Source organism: Lampetra planeri, unplaced genomic scaffold (assembly GCF_965212315.1).
Source record: "Lampetra planeri unplaced genomic scaffold, kcLamPlan1.2.h2 scaffold_2169, whole genome shotgun sequence".
In the NCBI taxonomy this organism is placed as follows: domain Eukaryota; kingdom Metazoa; phylum Chordata; class Hyperoartia; order Petromyzontiformes; family Petromyzontidae; genus Lampetra; species Lampetra planeri.
The window spans coordinates 1-17,468 of record NW_027614935.1 but is presented as its reverse complement, the minus strand read 5'-3'; the positions used below and the strand labels follow the sequence as shown (position 1 = coordinate 17,468).

Here is a 17,468-nt window from a genome sequence, read left to right as displayed (position 1 = left end):
TACTTGTGCTAAGTGCATTAATATCGTATGATCCATTTAATTGTAGCAGCAAGGCAGCTGATGTAGCATATGAGCATTTGCAGACAAACAGCAGATAATTTGATAATTTACTGAGAGTTTTTTTAATTGTTCACAACATTTCAGCCAGTTGATAAGAACTCTAAACACTTCAAAATATGCTGGTATACGCCACTTGTACTTAATTTTGCACTATGATACATGTTTTATAATGTCATTCATGATACAATATTACAGTCCTGCATTCATTTTTCAACATTTCCTTTCAAACCAAGATAAGTTTAGTTTTTGATAATTTAATTAAAGGCAGTTCAGTATGTGAGGTAAGTTGGATGGTACTTTTTTGAGTGGCTGAGTGCTTGTGTGTACTGTCTACTTACTATCTTAGTACTTTAGCTTGTTAGAAGGTACATTGTACAGCAACTAAATATTCCATCACTACCTTCCCATGTGCATGCAGGCTGATTTCAGTAAACGAAACCTTGAAAGTCACTGAGGTATTGCAGTATGTGGCCGGTAAGTATGTGGCCGGTAGATGGCGGCAGATATTTAAAACCAACTCTCGCCAGTTCAACCGTGTCGTGTTATTATTATTTTCCACAAGAAATGGGCAGTACATCAACTTTACAGAACCATAGAGGATTGTGGATGTGTTTTCTTCCCCCCCAAAAAACAGAAGTATCTGATTGGTGGTCCGTCCATGATCCTCCCACTATGGAACCAATTATGATGTGAATCTTTTGAAACGAGTTCAGTTGATGGAGTCATTGCATTGAAGGGCAGAGGTAAACCTCAACACTGGATTTACTTTTGTGGTGGTTTTAAATCCATTGGAACTCACTTTGAAGCACTTTTGAACTGTTATTATATTGCTGTCGCTTTTGTGCCACTGCTCCGGATTCGGTTTTTACGCACAGTTTGCGCCATGGCGAACTCGTGTCTCCAACTGGGCGGATTTCTGACCAGCTGTCTCGGCTGGCTGGGCATCGTGATCGCAACAGCCACCAACGACTGGGTGGTTATGTGCAAATACGGCTTGAACACCTGCAAAAAGATCGATGAGCTGGGCGGCAAAGGTCCCTGGGCGGACTGCGTCATTTCCACAGGAATCTACCACTGCGTCTACTTCACGCAGATTCTGGACCTGCCAGGTAAATCTGTGCGTGTGAAACTCCAGGTTTTCACCTGCTGTGCTGCAGTTTTACCCACTTTAATGTAGAATAAATCAAATCCTATGATCATCCTTAGCTGGGACAGCAACGGTGTTAAAATAAATAGAAATAAGTAGAAACAAAACCGTTTCTTTAATGTTTCTTTTTCTCATGCTGATAGAAACAGACAGACAGTGTGGGGAGTTGTTAACAGCAGCAAAAACAATAGCAATAAAGTAACACAAGGTAGAAAACGTAAGAAAATATAAACCTAAACATAAGTAAGAGAATTCCCAGTACAATAAGCAGATGGATAGATAGATATCACTGACTGTGAGATCATGATTTACTCTATAACAGCTACTGATGTACACATCAGAAGTGTTTTAACTGTGTTTGTGACTTATTCCAGCGTACATCCAGACAACTCGAGCACTGATGATCACAGGTTCAATCCTGGGTCTCCCGGCTGTGGGGATGCTGCTCATGTCCATGCCCTGCATCAGCTTCGGCCGCCAGCCCCAGACCCCCAAGAACAGAGGCACCATCTGGGGAGGGGTCGTCATGCTCGTAGTTGGTAAGAGGTCCAACTTCAGAGCAGCAGTTTGTGAGAGAAGGGCAGCGTCTCATGGCGAGACAACACTGTAAAAGCACATGTGAGGATCTGTTTCATTCACATTTCAACCCCCCCCCAGTCTCAGAGGAGAGGATGTCAAACACAAGCGGTCTCTCCCCCACATCCAGACACATATGTTTCCGTTCCGCTGACCCCCCGCCTCACAGATCCTGCCACATTCCTCTCCTCCCACTCTCATCCACACCCTGCCTTTGTCCTGGACCACATGGAAACTACCCCCCCCCACACACACACACCCCCCCCACCCAACCGTTATCTGACCACGGCTGCAGCTTTTTCCAGCGCCCGTGTCCCTCAAACACCTGCAGCTGTAATTTGTCTTTTCCACTGCTCACGTTCGCCGACTCACTACGTAGTGAGGGACAGACACCATACTGGGGTTGTGGGTGTATTTGGACACGATCGCTGTCTCCACGTGGAGGCAGAGCCAACATTTGTCCAGGTCTTAGAGGAGGATTCATCCTCATCGCTAGTACAAGACCCCTGTGTACCTCTTATAACACATCTACTTCTGTTAGTCTATGTTTTACTACAAACACTGGAAGTTACAAAAAGAGGTATATATTATAGTTGTATATTAGTTTTACATTTATATATAAATATGTACAAATAAAACCAGCAGTACTTTTTATACAACTAAAACATTTTTAGTATGTTGTATATGTGTGTGTATGTGATGCTTTCACATGTAGCTGTATTTCTACCTCGCCTCTTCCAGGACTGTGCGGTTTGGTGTCGACGGTGTGGTTTCCCATCGGGGCGCACCACGAGCAGGGCCTGATGTCCTTTGGTTTCTCGCTCTACACCGGCTGGGTGGGTGCTATCTTCTCCCTGCTGGGCGGGTGCATCCTCACCTGCTGCTCCGCAGATTCCTCCTCCTCCCCCCGTTCCTACCAGGATAACAACCGCTTCTACTATTCCAAACAGGGAGGCGGCAACCCGCCCGCCACCGCCTCTGCCAGTCACGCTAAGAGCGCCCATGTCTGATGTGTGCACATAGATGTGAAGAGGACGTCATATGTTCATAGAGACACACTCAAACACACGTTTACATTCAGTTTACTTGTTGAGAAGTGAAAGATGAGCAGGAAAACAGACACGTTCTTTAAAAAGTGCACAAAACTGATAGATACTGAAGATTATTATACATCACACAACTCATCTTTCAGCCTCCTGATGTTGGGAAGGGAACCCATATTTGAAAACAGCTTCTGCCTCGCCGCCTGAGGCCTGGATCACTGCGGCTGTGTGGACTGTGACCTTTTATATTACACTTATTTTTGTATGCTAATACTCATCCAAGCTTCCATTGAAACTATCTTTAAATATGTAGTGCTCTTCAGAGCGGGGTATGACAGGGTCTGAAATTGTGTGTTTTTTTTCCAGTATTGTGCTACTTTTTGTGATGTATTTAATGAAGGATTGAAGCCACTTAAGGATGACGATAGAACGACGAGGACATGGACGTCACAGGGAAGCAATCAGTGAAAGTAAAGCCATTGTTTGAAGAGTGTTCCGGTTTTATCCTGTGGTGTTTCTGTGCCCACGTTTGCATGTGCACTGATTTACACATTGAATTAGGGAATCCATCCTGTCTGGAAGTCATTTATTCAGTATTCCATAATCAAAATGTACCTTGCACATTTTTTTATGACTAACACAAGTCTCAACTGAGCGTTTGAGGAGCTGTATTTTTTTTTTTTTTTCTTTGACTAAATTTTCATGTAACGTATTAATCTTCAGAAAGAGTAACTTTCAGGCTGGTAGCTGGAAGCTTTTTTGGGGTTCAGACTGACACAGTATTCAAAGTGATCCCAACAGATGGATGTTTTCCACTCAGTTCTTTGCAGAAACTGTTGACTGTGGTTATTTATTGATTTTCTATAATAAAGACAAAATGGTTCAAACGATATTGGTTTTGTTTCCTGTGTCTCTGAGCCTGCACAGCAGATTTTTCCTCTCACTTCTTCTCCTAGCAATGTGGTGTTTCATTTAAATTTGAACACAGCAGACACAGTTGATTTTGCACACAATGTGTGTGTGTGTGTGTGTGTGTGTTGTGTGTGAGTCAATCAATGTTTAGTATTTCTGTGTGCGAAATGTGTTCGTGTTTCTGTGAGATAAGCAGCAAACACGTTGATAATTATGTCTGCATTGTTACTCATTGTCCTTGAACATGATTTGTGGTACACACACACACACACACACACACACACACACACACACACACACACACACACAGAAGATAATGATGTCCAGTGTGACACAGATTTTGTTTTTAAATGAAGGTCGCTGAGTCTTGCCACAGATATCTAAAATATGTTGGAAATAATCCATGCCCATGGAGACATTGATTTGCACTCAGCATTCCTCAGTGTGTGACTTCCCAGAAGGTCTTGAAGTAGTTTCGGTTGCAGGTGTGTGTCCCCTGAAACATGATCCCTTTTCCAAGGCATGGAGCGGTTTGGTCCACAGGTAGCGGGCGGGGAACCAGGCTGTACTCTAATGCATTTCCTATGCTACTTTAAAGTGTTTCATCGATCAGCTCTACTAACTCACAAACTGGATGTGCAAGCGCAGTGAACTTTGAATATAACCTCTGTTTTTTTTATTAAAATTATTTCAGTATTTAATCGTCTTTCGTTGTATAGCCATTGTCTAAAAATCAGGCTAGTCTTTTTCCACTTGACTATCAGAGCAATTTCCCAGAATACCATTTATAACACCCACTCTATAAACGGTTTCCCTTCCGCTGTGTAAATTCCTGTGTAGGAGGTGAAATCATAAAATCTAAACAATAATGTTAGTGTGGTGGATATATTGGGATTTCTGCCTCTTACACAAAGCATTTTTACACCATCTTTGCTTGAGATGGAACAGTGAGACACTTACTCAAACCCTAGTTCATATTCTTACAGACCATCTGTCCATGGGATCACAGCAGCTGCTCCATATGTTGACGTTCACATTCATTATGGTGTTATTACTGTAGCAGTATTCAAGCACACGTTAGTTTCTACTATATCATGACCTAATTGTATTATATACATATACACACTCAGTATCGTTATTATTCCCTCCCACAAACCCTTAAATCTGTCTTAAATCTGTAATCTTTTGTGACAAATGAATGTATCTTGACAGTTTATATGAAAGGTCGGTGTTGTCCATTGGGCTTAAACTGATCAAAGTGTGAAGTGACTTTGCCCTCATGAACCATGTTACAGGAATCTAAAGATTGATTGTTGGTACCACTAGCAGTGTACAACTGACTGGTTTGTGTGGGTTTTTTTTCAATCGGAAAAAAAAAGAAATGTTCAATTAATGAGCGAGCCTCTTTTTGGTATTTGCAATAAATGACTTTCATTGTTGCATGGAAACAATATCAACAACTCAGCAAAAACAGTGTACCCAGGAGCAAAATACCACACAAATGAAAGAAACCAATAATAATAAAAAAAAGAAACATTAAAAACAGCAACATTATACAGCTTTGTGCCAAAATATACAGAAGAGAAAAGGAATATCTAGTTGTTGCAAGAGAAGCCAATCTCAACAAGTCCAACACACACTGACTAGACACTTGGCCACAGCGAACACAGAGCACAGGAAGAACATGCCTTCTCTGAGACAAAATCAACAAATAGTAGCTGACTTTAAAAGCAATAGTGGCAATAATTCATTCTGCTTGTAGAATCGTATTAAAATACTTTCCTGTAGTATCCTTTCTTCTAAACCGTCCTGCTGACATTTTAAGAGCAACTATATTTACAATCCTTCAAAGGAAAGGATTATAAATGAGCTTTACCGATCTAGAGAGACTACTGTAGTGAAAAATATATTTTTTTCGACGTGTCTCCCAGGACACCTCCTGATTTAACAAGAGCACAGAATGTGAAGGCTGGAAACTCCACCCAGGTCTTTTGTGCACAGGAGGATCTGCAGATGTAGAAAAATATTCAGTATAATACTTTTTGTCCTGTGTCTTGTTCATGCTGGATGAATGCTTCTGCTGTCAGTCTAGTTTTTCCTTTTTCCCTAATGGAATATTTTTTAGATGGACTGTTCATAGCTTATTTGCAGACCCACACATAAGAACAACAAACAAAATTGTTAGCTCTGTTTTTAGCATCAGAGACGCAACTGTAGGTAACCAGTAAAAAAAAAAAAACATTGTGGACTTTGGCTTGCAGAAGTTGTAATTGAGAGGAAGGATTTATTGAAAAAAACAGGCATGTGTATCTGGAGAACCCCAGGGAACCTTCATGGGGGTCCAAAATATTCTTGTTTTAATGGGATTTGCTTTCTTTTTTAGTAATTGGCTTGATTCATATTCTGTATTAAAACACAAAGACAAAACAAAATGGCATCCTTTGTCTAATTTGAGGGTCCTAGACATGAAATATTTCAGAAATGGTGCAGGATAGATGTTTGCTACACGTTTGATAGAATGGAGAGTTTGATAAACATTGTAAAGTATCCAAAGAAATACCTCTCGGTTTAGTTAAAGGGTGTACAGGTCCAGAATAATGGTGAAGCTTGCATTTGGTTTGGTTCTGCTGCAATGTGATCACATGCGAGTATATCAGTGACATTCTGGGCCTATTGCATGGTGGTTGGAGGCATGCATTCATATTCACGGTTACACCGAGGCACACAACCAACACTCACCACACACTTCATGTCACATACTTATGCACACAGAGCAGATAGTAGCTAACTGTACAATCCAGTGTCCGGAGACTTGGCAACGTCTCTATTTCTTGTATTGGCTGAAGTATGACTGGTAAATAATAAATATCTATGCAGATGCAGTGTGTGCAAATATTTAAGCATGTGCTCTATTTATTTTCCCCTCCCCCTGTCCAATATGCTGAATTTTTGCTAAATCTTGGTTTGGTAACATTTACATGAAGTGAGGGATCATTATTATCGTGGAGAAAAAAAGAGGCCACTTCAATTGTTGGTCTCAGGGCAGTCCCCACTGGGTGGACTGTTTCACTCGATGACACCAAACGGCCTACAAACTTTAAAGAAGGAAGGTTTGGGTGAAGGTGTTGTGAGCAGAGGTAGGGTAGGGGTTCAGCGTGGCATCCATAGATTTAGTGCATTAGACAAATAAGGCTTCCCTGGAAGGGACTGATGCAGCAACAGGGGCACAGGGGACGGGTACAGGGAGAACCACCCGGGCACTGCCACCATCATCGTGATGACACGATCAGTTTGCTATTTGGTGTCGGCTGAATCCCTTCCAGCTTCATACATTCTCAGAATGGAATTCGGTATTCAACTCCTCACCTTGGCAGCATTAGCGTTTTGTCCTATCTATCTATCTATATATATATATATACTATATTTAACATTAGGACCATTATTTGATTGATTTCACATGACCTCAGCAGCTGTTTGACTTCAACACTAGCTTACATGTGTAAAAACTAAAGGGGCAGGGGCAGCTATAGGGCGTCCACACATTTTCGCAGCAAGGTTGAGAGCAACATCAGGGACCAACACGTTGAGAAAAGTGTCAGTGATTGATACCCTGAGGTGGAGCTGACAGATCTTCAGGCCATGGCAGATTTCAAATCCTGACAGGAAACCGATCTTGGCTCAATCGTTTGCCATTTAAAGTGGAAACTCCCTGCTGACATGGCCCACTGGATGTCAAGTGGCAAAAGGATGAAGGAAGAGCTGGGTTAGAAATGCAAACAATTCCTGAAGGTCGAGAATGAAAGACATGTTGAAAATAAAGTGGACAAAAAAAAAAAAGAGTAATGAAAGAAAGGAATTATATTTCAGTTAATTAAAAGTGAGAAACTTCCTCCTCCATGATACTCTCGCTCAGGAATAAATATTAAAAGTAGGAAAGAAAATTTCCTTTTGGAGGGAAGAGACCTGCATAACAAAAGAAACCAGTTCTTTCTTTTTACGTTCATCTGAGGAGCTGACACCTTGTGGTTTTACCGCTGCTTTGTTGTGGGCGGATGCTTTTGAGCTTCATGCTGGGAAGAACAAAACCGATCATGTACACAACAACCTGAAGAAAACACTTTGATGGATTCTGATTGCACACACACCCATACACAGACAAAGAATAGAAAACGGATCAAATCCAAAGTCATGTACAGAAGATGAAGGCACTATTGCAAGCAAAGTCCAGATACTATTTGTGACCAAAAACATCGACACCCTTGATTCCAAATCCGCTCCCTTGGGCTAAATGTTTGGGGTCAGGGGAACGTTAAGATTTACACGTTTTATTTTTTAAGAGCACGGCTGTTTCCTGTCTGAGAGAACTTGTCATGTTGTCATCGAACTTTCCTGTCTGTGTGGGTCAAAGCAGGAAGAGAGGTGCTGATTCGTCTCTCCCGCACTCGTCACCATCTCCTCCTGTGTGTGTCGCGTACAGGTCAACAGATAAGTGTTGTGTGTTTCAGACTTCTGTGAACCACATCATTACATATCTCTTGGTGTGTCTGCACCTTCCTATCTGGCCTTTTCTTCGTGTGGGATGTCTCTGGTACAGTGAATAACAAGTGACGGGACACTTGTGACCTCGACGTCCACGTTTTCTGCGTGAGCGATGAAACCAGGGGTGGCAGAGAAAAGTGATGGAGAAGCCGTTCCACTGCCAGGAAACGATCTAGCCCAAGGATCAGACGCACAAACAGCTACCCACAAACATGCAGGCATGCACGCGCACGCACACAATCATTCATGCACTCATACGACTGTTCCCCTCCCGCTCCCCAGGCAGCAGACAAGGCAGTACATTCAGGGTAACACAGAGTCCACCCCCTTTCAGAAATCCATCGGATCCTCCTCTGCGAGGCCACGATTGGCAACGGTCCTGCCTCCCCCTTTCGATGGCATCTCGTCGTTTTCCGGTTTTGCCTTTGGGGGTGGGGTGAGTCCCGAGCCCCCTCCAGGTGCCCCCCAGGGGTCAGTGGTCGGCGGGTAGAAGTCATCTTCGAAGCCGCAGAAGCCTTCGTCCACACCTTGATCGTAGCGCTGATAGGTGGAGGCGTGCACCTCGTTCTCTCTGGCCGTGATCTCCAGCGTACTGTTCCACATGCCGTAGCCAAAGTAAATGAGCACGCCTGAGGGATCACACACACACACACACACACACACACACACACACACATTCAAAACAATTGTTCCCACTCTGAATGACTCAGAAAAACACCACAATCCTACTCTGACTGTAAAAATAGAGAAGTCAAGAAATGCCTTCTTATTTAACAGCTGATCAGTTAAAGTGTGGCATTTTCCATCATGTTTTACAATGTGCTCCGGACAAATTACCACAGTAAGGGAGAAAGCAGTTGCATGCCACTGTTAGCCTGTCAACTCGTACTTGTTTTTGCCGCTGACAGGCTCTGATTGTTATTATCAGTGTCTGACAACATGACCACAATCCCTCCAGACGTGCGTCTAACAAATAACAGAAGACTAATCTCAAGGATGAGGGGAGGAGGTGTCGCAGGAAGACAACCGTGTGTGAGAAGGGCTCGGGCTGGCAGCAGGAAACTAAAGTAAGACGGCAGCTCACCCACAAGACACCAGATCGAAAATCGTATCCAGGTAATGGCCGACAGTTTCAGCATGAGGTAAATGTTGACCAGCATGGCTGAAGCAGGTACAAAGGGCACACAGGGAGCCATGTAGGGCAGCCGCTTGGGGTTCTCTGGCTGCTGTAGGATGATGATAATGAGCAGGGCGAGGACGAGGATGAGAACGATTAATAGCAGCAAAGCCCACCAGTGGCCCTCCCCAATACTGCTCGCTCCTGGATGGAGAGGGATCAAGAAAGAAATACAGATAATTCATTCATTGCATGATGAACTTCCAGTTTCACCAAACTGTAGATCACGTCGTTTGCTCTCACCGAAAATGATAAACGAGCAGAAAGCGAAGATGAAGATGAAGAGCAGCAGTACACACACAGTGACCGTTTTCCCGGTGGCGATAGTTGGCCGGTCCATCTTTCCAGGGAGGCCCAATCGGATCCTTAATGTGTAGTAACGGGGTCCAATTAATTTCTTCAAGCGCCGGGACATCCCGCTCTCCGACTCCTCAGCTTCAATGCCGGTGGTCATATCCACCGTGCCGTAGTTGGGGTGGCTGGCAGCGTAAGCGTTTTTATCCGGTTTCCCAATCAGCATCTCGTTGTCCCCGAGTGACGGCAGGTTTTTGGCTCCACAAGTGTTTGTGGGCACACCCCCATATTCGTCTGCTTCGTTAGTCGGCGAGCACGCGTCTTTCTCGCACTCGGCCAGAACGCCTTCTTTCTTTTTGTTGTTCTGCTCCTCGGAGAGGAAGTTCACAAAGCCGTGGATGTCGCCCTCCGGTTGGTAACGTAGCAGGAGCACGCAGAGACTCACCTGAAAAAAACAAACAAATACTTCACTGATCCCAACAAGTTACTGTCCACCTTAGATGCACCCTCGGCTGCTGGAAAGTTGGGTCAGGTGAGGGGTCACACCTCACACACACACAGTTGACCCTTCTTCTTCTGTACATTTGCAGTATGGTGGGAAATGTTCATGTTTACCCGCTATCATCCCAACATACACATTCAACTGCTACATGGTCCTTGTGCCAACATCCCTGGCAACATCTGCTCGTTCCATCACCATCCAGTTGGAAATGTGTTTTCTTTCTTTCTCGTATGAATTTGACTAAAATGTTTCCATTCGAGATTAAATACAGCTGTGTATGGTCACACCCACTCACCAATGTATAGGCCAGCAGGGTTCCTATGGACATCATTTCTATGAGGTCTCTGAGACTGACCAGCAGGGACAACAAGGCGGCCAAAAAGCCTGACACCACACAGGCAATGGCTGGGGTTTCTGTGTAGGAAGACACATTGGCCAAAAACCTACATGTGCACAAAGACAAAAAGGTTTAGTCAAGTGTCATTTACACTGATATGGATGGATAACAAAAGTTTATTTCTTTTATATGTCTATACATGGATATAGACATAGCTATTAGAATAAGTAGATGGACTGACTTGAAAAGCAGCCCGTCCCCAGCCATGGCATAGATGACCCTGGGCATGGGGAACAGGGACCCCAGCAGGGAGACAGTGAGTCCGGCGATGGAGCCAACAGCTACAATGTACTTTGCAAACATGCAGCCGTGCATGGCAAACATCTCCATCAGAGGGGCGTCGGCGTCGATCTCATTGTACGGAACCATCAGGGTCAGGATCACAGATACCTGGAGGAAAGAAGAATAATCACAAATATACAGTCAGGAAATAATCAAATGTTGTAAAATGCCCAAAGATTATCTCGGAATTATACAAATCACAAAACTATGGCGTAACATCGGGCGCCCCCCAGTGGCAGGAATCCCAGTACGCTAACACCCACCCTGTCTTCATTTTATGTACAACCAACACCTCCAACTGTTACAACTCATATTAATGTTTACAACCAATAACTCATAATAAATAATGTCAATAACATTCAAATAAATGTCGCAGTTGTACAATCAGTGCGGTATCCTACCTCATTAGGTTGTGCAACAGTCTCACAATCTCACTTTGCAAATCTTCATTAGTCATGCTTCCCTCTCACTGTGTGTGCGTGTGTGTGTCGTTATTGCATCTGATGTGTGAAATCATGCAGGGCCATCTGTCAGAGCTACTCTGCTGCAAAAAGAGACATTGGTTTGCATGAAGGGATCACAGCAGGCTGCATTCCCGAGTAAGTCAAACAGAACTGACCTCTATAGCGTCTATATAGCTCCAGAGTCTATATTTTAAACAGTTTCCAGCCACTCACATCGAACATATATGTGATTTAGGTGGAAGCAGAGTTAAGTAAACTCTGCCCACTCTGCCTATATTTACACCCAGCTACATGGGGGGGGGGGACCCAACAAGTTGGAGATACGAGCTCTATGGAATAGGCGTCTGGCAGGTTTCCATGGTAACTCACAGAGACGTAAGCGGTCAGACAGGTGATGAGTGAGGCAGTGATGGCGTAGGGGATAGAGGTGTTTGGACTTTTGGCCTCTTCTCCAGTCGTAGCGATAATGTCAAACCCGATGAAAGCGTAGAAACAGGTGGCGGCTCCTTGCATCACCTGAGCGAACGGGAATGAAGGATATGACGGGATTGACGAAAGAAGTGTGTTCTCCATTCCTGCTCAGAGTGCCTGCATGCGTGTGCGTACCCCCGACCAGCCAAACGGCAGGAACCTCCCTTCATCCCAGTTCTCCCCGTTGACAAAGAACAGGCCGGCGATCATCATGAACACCCAGACTATGAGGTTAATGACGTTCAGCACGTTGTTGAATCCCACAGAGTTCTTCACCCCCAACGCCACGATCACCGTCACCAGCAGCGCTATCAGCAGCGCCAGCAGGTCTGGATACGACTGCTCCCCTTTTCCTAAAACACACACACACACACACACACACAGACAGAACAATAGAAGAATATAACTTCTCTAAATGGTAAGATGTCCGTTAGTCACCCAAACACTAATGTAACAAAAAAAAAATGTCAGTTTTAGTCACAGTACAACCACAAACACAAAGACACATTCAAGACAAATCAGATTTGATACATTACACTTTGCCAGCAGTGACTCAAGTCTTCAAAAACAATAGAAACAGGTTTGTTTCCAGTGAAATATCTAAACTGTCCTATGGGGTGGGAAAGAACAGTCAGTTTTTTGAACAGGAGGAAAAGGAAACACTGACTTTCCATTCTCCTCTAGAACAGCTGGCAGTGTCATGTGACCACTTCTGCTGCTTCGTCAGTGGCGAACAGGAAGAGACTGACGGGTCATTAACCTCTACATAGACACTTGGCTGTAGCATTCCACTTCATAACCAGCAGTGCCTCACTGTTTTTGGACACTTGTGACTATTTCTCTACAAACTGACTTAAATTGTAACGCAGGCAGTTGAAGAGAATCAGCCTGGGCTGTGCAACACTCACCGAACCCACTGAGCGTTCCGATATGTGTAATCATGAAGTGGCTGATGCTGTGATTGGCCAACGAGTCGGCCATGCTGCTGAGAGCTGATGCCCCCGCCGCTGTGCCGATCAGATACTCCAGGATCAGATTCCAGCCGATGAAGAACGCCACACACTCGCCCACGGTCACGTAGCTGTATGTGTAGGCCGAACCTGTGGTCTTAGGCACGCGTACGCCAAACTCTGCATAACACACCCCTGCATGGAAAGAGTCAGACAGACGAGCCGAGTTAGAATTATTGATAGGAGCATCAGGCTAAGTGCTAAGATATCCCTTAAGTGCTTTTTATATTCTTGTTGTCTGAATAATGTCTTTCCCCTCGTGATAATTCCGTTTATTAAAAGGTTCTCGGTAAAGGTCGTAATAAATCATGTCAGTTTAATTGTGATAAGCTTTGTAATGCCATGCTATCGTTAGCCTCGCAGCTATCAGACGAGAGTCCCTGCATAAATATTTGCATTCACTCCAGTCTCACCTGATAGTATTGAGGCCACGGCGGCGATAATGAAGGACACGATGACCCCTGGACCAGCCATTTCTTTGGCGACAAGCCCAGAGACCACATACATCCCCGTCCCGACGCAGCTGCCCACGCCCAGCGACACCAGGTCCACCGTCGACAGCACACGGGCCAGTCTGGTGCCGTGCGCGCCCGTGCCAGACATGGCAGAGTCCAACATGGACTCGACAGGTTTGGTCCTCAGGACGCGGGACACGAACGTGTTCCATGTCGAGCCCCACTGTACCCTGCGAGGGTCCAGCTTCCCGGCCAGGCCGCTCATTCTGAGGGCTTTAAGAGTCAAAAGGAAGAAAACTCACCAGAGGAGGGAAGAACTCTCTTTCCTTGTGTGTGCTCACCGCACTTTGGTGGAGAGCACTTTGAAGGAAAGTTGCTTTTTAACCCAAGGATGGAAGATCTGGCTGCCGCCTGCTCCTTTTGCTGCTGTTTAATGGGCTGCCATCTTCTTTTAGTGAGAGCACAACCTAAAAAAAACAAAAAACAAAAACAAAGTGTAATGATTTATTGTCGCAGTATTTCACAGCACTTTGCCTGTCAGGAGTGCACTCGTCAGAACACAGGAGCCCACTGGTGAATATATAACACATTCATCCACAAATGAAGCGTATCTGGACGAGGGAGCGTCTCCCTGTAGCCCTGTTGCTATAGTAGCCAAACTCATTAGTGATGGCAATGGATGCTTAATCATTTTGGTTTGCAGGTGAAGATGGAGTAATTTGTTGGATCGTATGCACACGCTGAAATAATTACACACAATTCCTGCTACACTGTTTGTGCAAACAATGACTGAAACAGAGCAGCAAAGTACACCGCTGCTTCCTGACTGACAGACTGACTACACGGGTGGTTTAAGGTACCTGGACCAGGCATCTTCATACCTGTACTGGAACTATTGTGTCGGTTATATGATGAATTACTAAATTGATAACTTGAGAGTAATTGTTAGGTTATTAAATGAAACCACAGCTTTACCAGAGCTGGTGGCAATGTTGTAATCATTCAGTACATTTTACAGACAATGCTTCTTTACTTGTACGTCCTAATGTGATGTTGTCGCGCTGCTGTTTTGTTTCAGTTCAAACAGCATTTTCAGCAAGTGAATGACAAAACACACACTCGTACACAGCGCACACACAGCTGATGTTGACCCAGCGATTTGACCAGAAAAGGACGATCAGGACAAATACAAGTGATGTCAATTGATGCGTTGTTGAGCATTGGGAGGGGGGGGGTGGTGCTTTTCTTGTCTCAAGACCAAGGATTATGGATATGAAGATATATCAATCAATTCAGATTCAAACGTGTCCTTGGAGATTTTTTTTTTTTCTCCAGGAAGTAATGTTCAACACTGTAGGGATGGAAGTTCAGCAGTGTGTGTATGTGGAGGAGTTGAACAATGAGTGAAGCATTTTAATTAGACAAATTGATACCTAAGCACAACTCCCAAAGGCACACACACACCACAACACACTCACACACACAGCCTGTAATCACGCCATGTCACAAATCAAACCTTTGTGCTGCTACATTTTCAGATTTTCCAGCTGGTTCCATCAACACTGATCTCAGTCCACTGTGCTCTATTTGAACAGTAGATGAACAAAACAGCACTGCACAGAGCAAAGTGGCAGCAGGTGTTCCATCTGCTCCGTGCTGGAAAAAAGACTTGAGTTTGCTGACAATCACACCACTACCTGTGCTACAGGTTGGTCTAGTGCTGAATGGAAAAGGAGGATTGTGTACCACAACTATCACTGAATTTGAGGACAAGGTACAAATACAGCAGATATACACCTTCATACTGAGCAGTTTAAATAGCATATGAAGTAGAAGTAGAGTAGAACAGTTAACTGTGACTTTGTCACTGCCCAATGTTTTGGACCTCAGTGTGACAACTGAAGCTGATTTAGGTGTGTTGAGTCGTAAATAAAAAACTCTGTGGAGGTCAATAGCTGAAACCATACCATCCTAATCATAAAATGCATTTCCTCTCCAGATGAGCGAGCTGTCAGAATCCATCCTTGAGCCTAATCAGCCATGACTAATCCTGTGTCTGTGTCCGCCGGCGATACTGAGTGAATAACTAGACATACTTCGATCGCCTTTACAGTCAGAGCTGCACTGGCTTCTTAAAGCTGAGAGCCCTTCTGATCCACTTGAACCAACCTGGCAACCACCCGACCCTAAGAGCTAAAATCTGTCAAGCATTGTTCAGTAGAATACTAGAATCAGGAAAAGCCTACTTGTCACTCATGCTCCCTCAGTCTTTTTTTTTTTTATCTATAATGAAATATTTCCACACCCACTTGATCGACTGACATGAAATCTTCTATTCATGGATGAATCGTATTGACCGTTGTGTTGGTTTTTCCGTGGTTTTTAGTGTCATTTTGCATTCAGCCCAAAGTCAGAGAAGGCTTCGAATGAGTTGACACACTGGAGAGTCATTTCTTGGATCTGTGTCACTCGGATTCCTCCAGGGCTCTTCAAGGGACAGGCAGCATGGCTTTGGGTCAGTTGAGTCCAGTGGGAGAAGTGAACATGAGCACAGACTATGATAGAAGTCATAGTCATAAGCAACTCTCCTCATGTATGGTGGTTTCAGCGAGATGCTGACAGATCTACAGACAGTTTAAAGGGATTAATACGTGGAACTGGAGTAAAACATTTAATTTAACAGAACACAATCAGGACCACACTTTTTTTTGTTGTTCTCGTGTGCCTTGTTCCCATCTTTAACCTTGTTTTTCTGTCTGATCAAGAGAGAACCACATTAATGTGTCTCTGCTGTGTGTCCTTTACGGTAAAATGTTCCCTCCCCAGGTGATGTACTTCCTGTTTTGGTGTGAAGTTAAGTTCTTGTTGGATGTGGTGGAATCCCTGCTTCGGTTGTGAACAAAATAAAAGGTTGAAAGATACAGACGTCTTTTGGCGGGACGCTATCGAGGCTTACAGGAACAACTACAAACTTATTAAGGTGTGTAGTGATACTGCAGTATACTTAGGAACTAGAGGGCAGCAGAAAACTGGACCCATATTTTTTTAACACACAACAATGTAACATGTGTAACATGTGTAACGTGCCACTGGGAAAGCGGTATAAAATGGATCTTATACGACATGTATTCATTGTGTTGGCACCACGCTGGATAACAGTACAAGGTGTATATTGGCACAAACATGTTTTATACATGTTTAATACTGACTGCTGGGGAAATCATCATTGATTCAGAAACAGTGTAAGGGGCCTTCTGGCTTTTGCCCACACTGCAGTCATCCATCTAGTCCATGTATGTTCTCGTGATGCTGTCTCAAAGGTTTATGTGCAAGACTGACCTGTCTGCAGCCACATTTACTCACAATTTTGCCTGGTGCATCCTCGTCTATCTTCCTTGTAAACACAGCGCAGCATTAGCCTGGGGCTTAAAGAGTGCTGAACCGATTCCAGACAGCAGGATAAATAGAAACGACTGTGTCACTCCCTCTGGCAGCGCGGCTAAGCAGCCATATCAACGACATCTGAGCGCGTGTAGCTTTAAAACAAGTCAACAGGGCCGTTTCGCTGAGAACGACATTAGTCGGCAAACTAATTTGGTGTCTGACTTTAAAACTCAGACTTTTAGTCAAAGACCTGCCTGAAATGGAGCTTCAGTGACTTGACTGATGGCATCTCGGGAGGGGGGGGGGGGGGACAACAGACACACATCCTGCTGTCTGCTGTCAAAGTCTGCCTCTATTGATCTGATTTGCTAATCACCATCCATTCTACAACCATCCTCTGCTGGGTATGTTCGCACGACTGCACCAAAACATTTCCATGTCCATGTAACAGAGTGATACGTGCACTTGCCCTGTCGTCCCTTTCACATCGTCTTGTGTGTCTGCTCTGTGTTCTGTCTGTCTCCCTTGTCAGTGATTTCAGCCTTGAAACAAAAATGGATAAACTCTCTGTACCCGCCAACTGTAATATTCTTTGGAAGACCAAAAAAAAACAAAAAAAAAAAAAACAGGCAGGACACAAAGAAACCCCCTATTTTTGAGTTAATGAGGGTTTCGGTACATAGCTGACATGTCCGCTCCTTTCAGAGGTTGTTGAAAGGTGAATCTGGCGGCGTCCATGTTTGCATTTTGTTGTT

General features: G+C 44.2%; 2 protein-coding genes across 2 annotated transcripts; one reads left to right on the top strand and one right to left on the bottom strand.

Moving 5' to 3' along the window:
- Window positions 1–943: 943 nt before the first annotated feature.
- CLDN11 (claudin 11) lies at window positions 944–2,793 on the top strand. Its single transcript, XM_078623301.1, has 3 exons — window positions 944–1,169; window positions 1,582–1,746; window positions 2,525–2,793. Exons 1-3 carry the CDS (start codon window positions 944–946, stop codon window positions 2,791–2,793), a joined length of 660 nt encoding a protein of 219 aa, XP_078479427.1.
- A 5,814-nt stretch (window positions 2,794–8,607) lies between these two features.
- SLC7A14 (solute carrier family 7 member 14) lies at window positions 8,608–13,594 on the bottom strand. Its single transcript, XM_078623300.1, has 9 exons — window positions 13,288–13,594; window positions 12,773–13,009; window positions 12,000–12,217; window positions 11,763–11,909; window positions 10,829–11,037; window positions 10,546–10,693; window positions 9,698–10,193; window positions 9,362–9,598; window positions 8,608–8,906 (listed from the first exon to the last, which is right to left on the bottom strand). Exons 1-9 carry the CDS (start codon window positions 13,592–13,594, stop codon window positions 8,608–8,610), a joined length of 2,298 nt encoding a protein of 765 aa, XP_078479426.1.
- Between the last annotated feature and the right edge of the window lie 3,874 nt (window positions 13,595–17,468).

Excerpts from the sequence above, each read along its gene's own strand:
- CLDN11 (XM_078623301.1), top strand. The coding sequence starts at position 944 with ATGGCGAACTCGTGTCTCCAACTGGGCGGATTTCTGACCAGCTGTCTC. Across the intron at positions 1,170-1,581 it reads GCAGATTCTGGACCTGCCAG|CGTACATCCAGACAACTCGA; the intron begins GTAAATCTGTGC and ends GACTTATTCCAG. Across the intron at positions 1,747-2,524 it reads GGTCGTCATGCTCGTAGTTG|GACTGTGCGGTTTGGTGTCG; the intron begins GTAAGAGGTCCA and ends CGCCTCTTCCAG.
- SLC7A14 (XM_078623300.1), bottom strand. The coding sequence starts at position 13,594 with ATGAGCGGCCTGGCCGGGAAGCTGGACCCTCGCAGGGTACAGTGGGGC. Across the intron at positions 13,010-13,287 it reads CGTGGCCTCAATACTATCAG|GGGTGTGTTATGCAGAGTTT; the intron begins GTGAGACTGGAG and ends CTTTCCATGCAG. Across the intron at positions 11,910-11,999 it reads TGCCGTTTGGCTGGTCGGGG|GTGATGCAAGGAGCCGCCAC; the intron begins GTACGCACACGC and ends CCGTTCGCTCAG.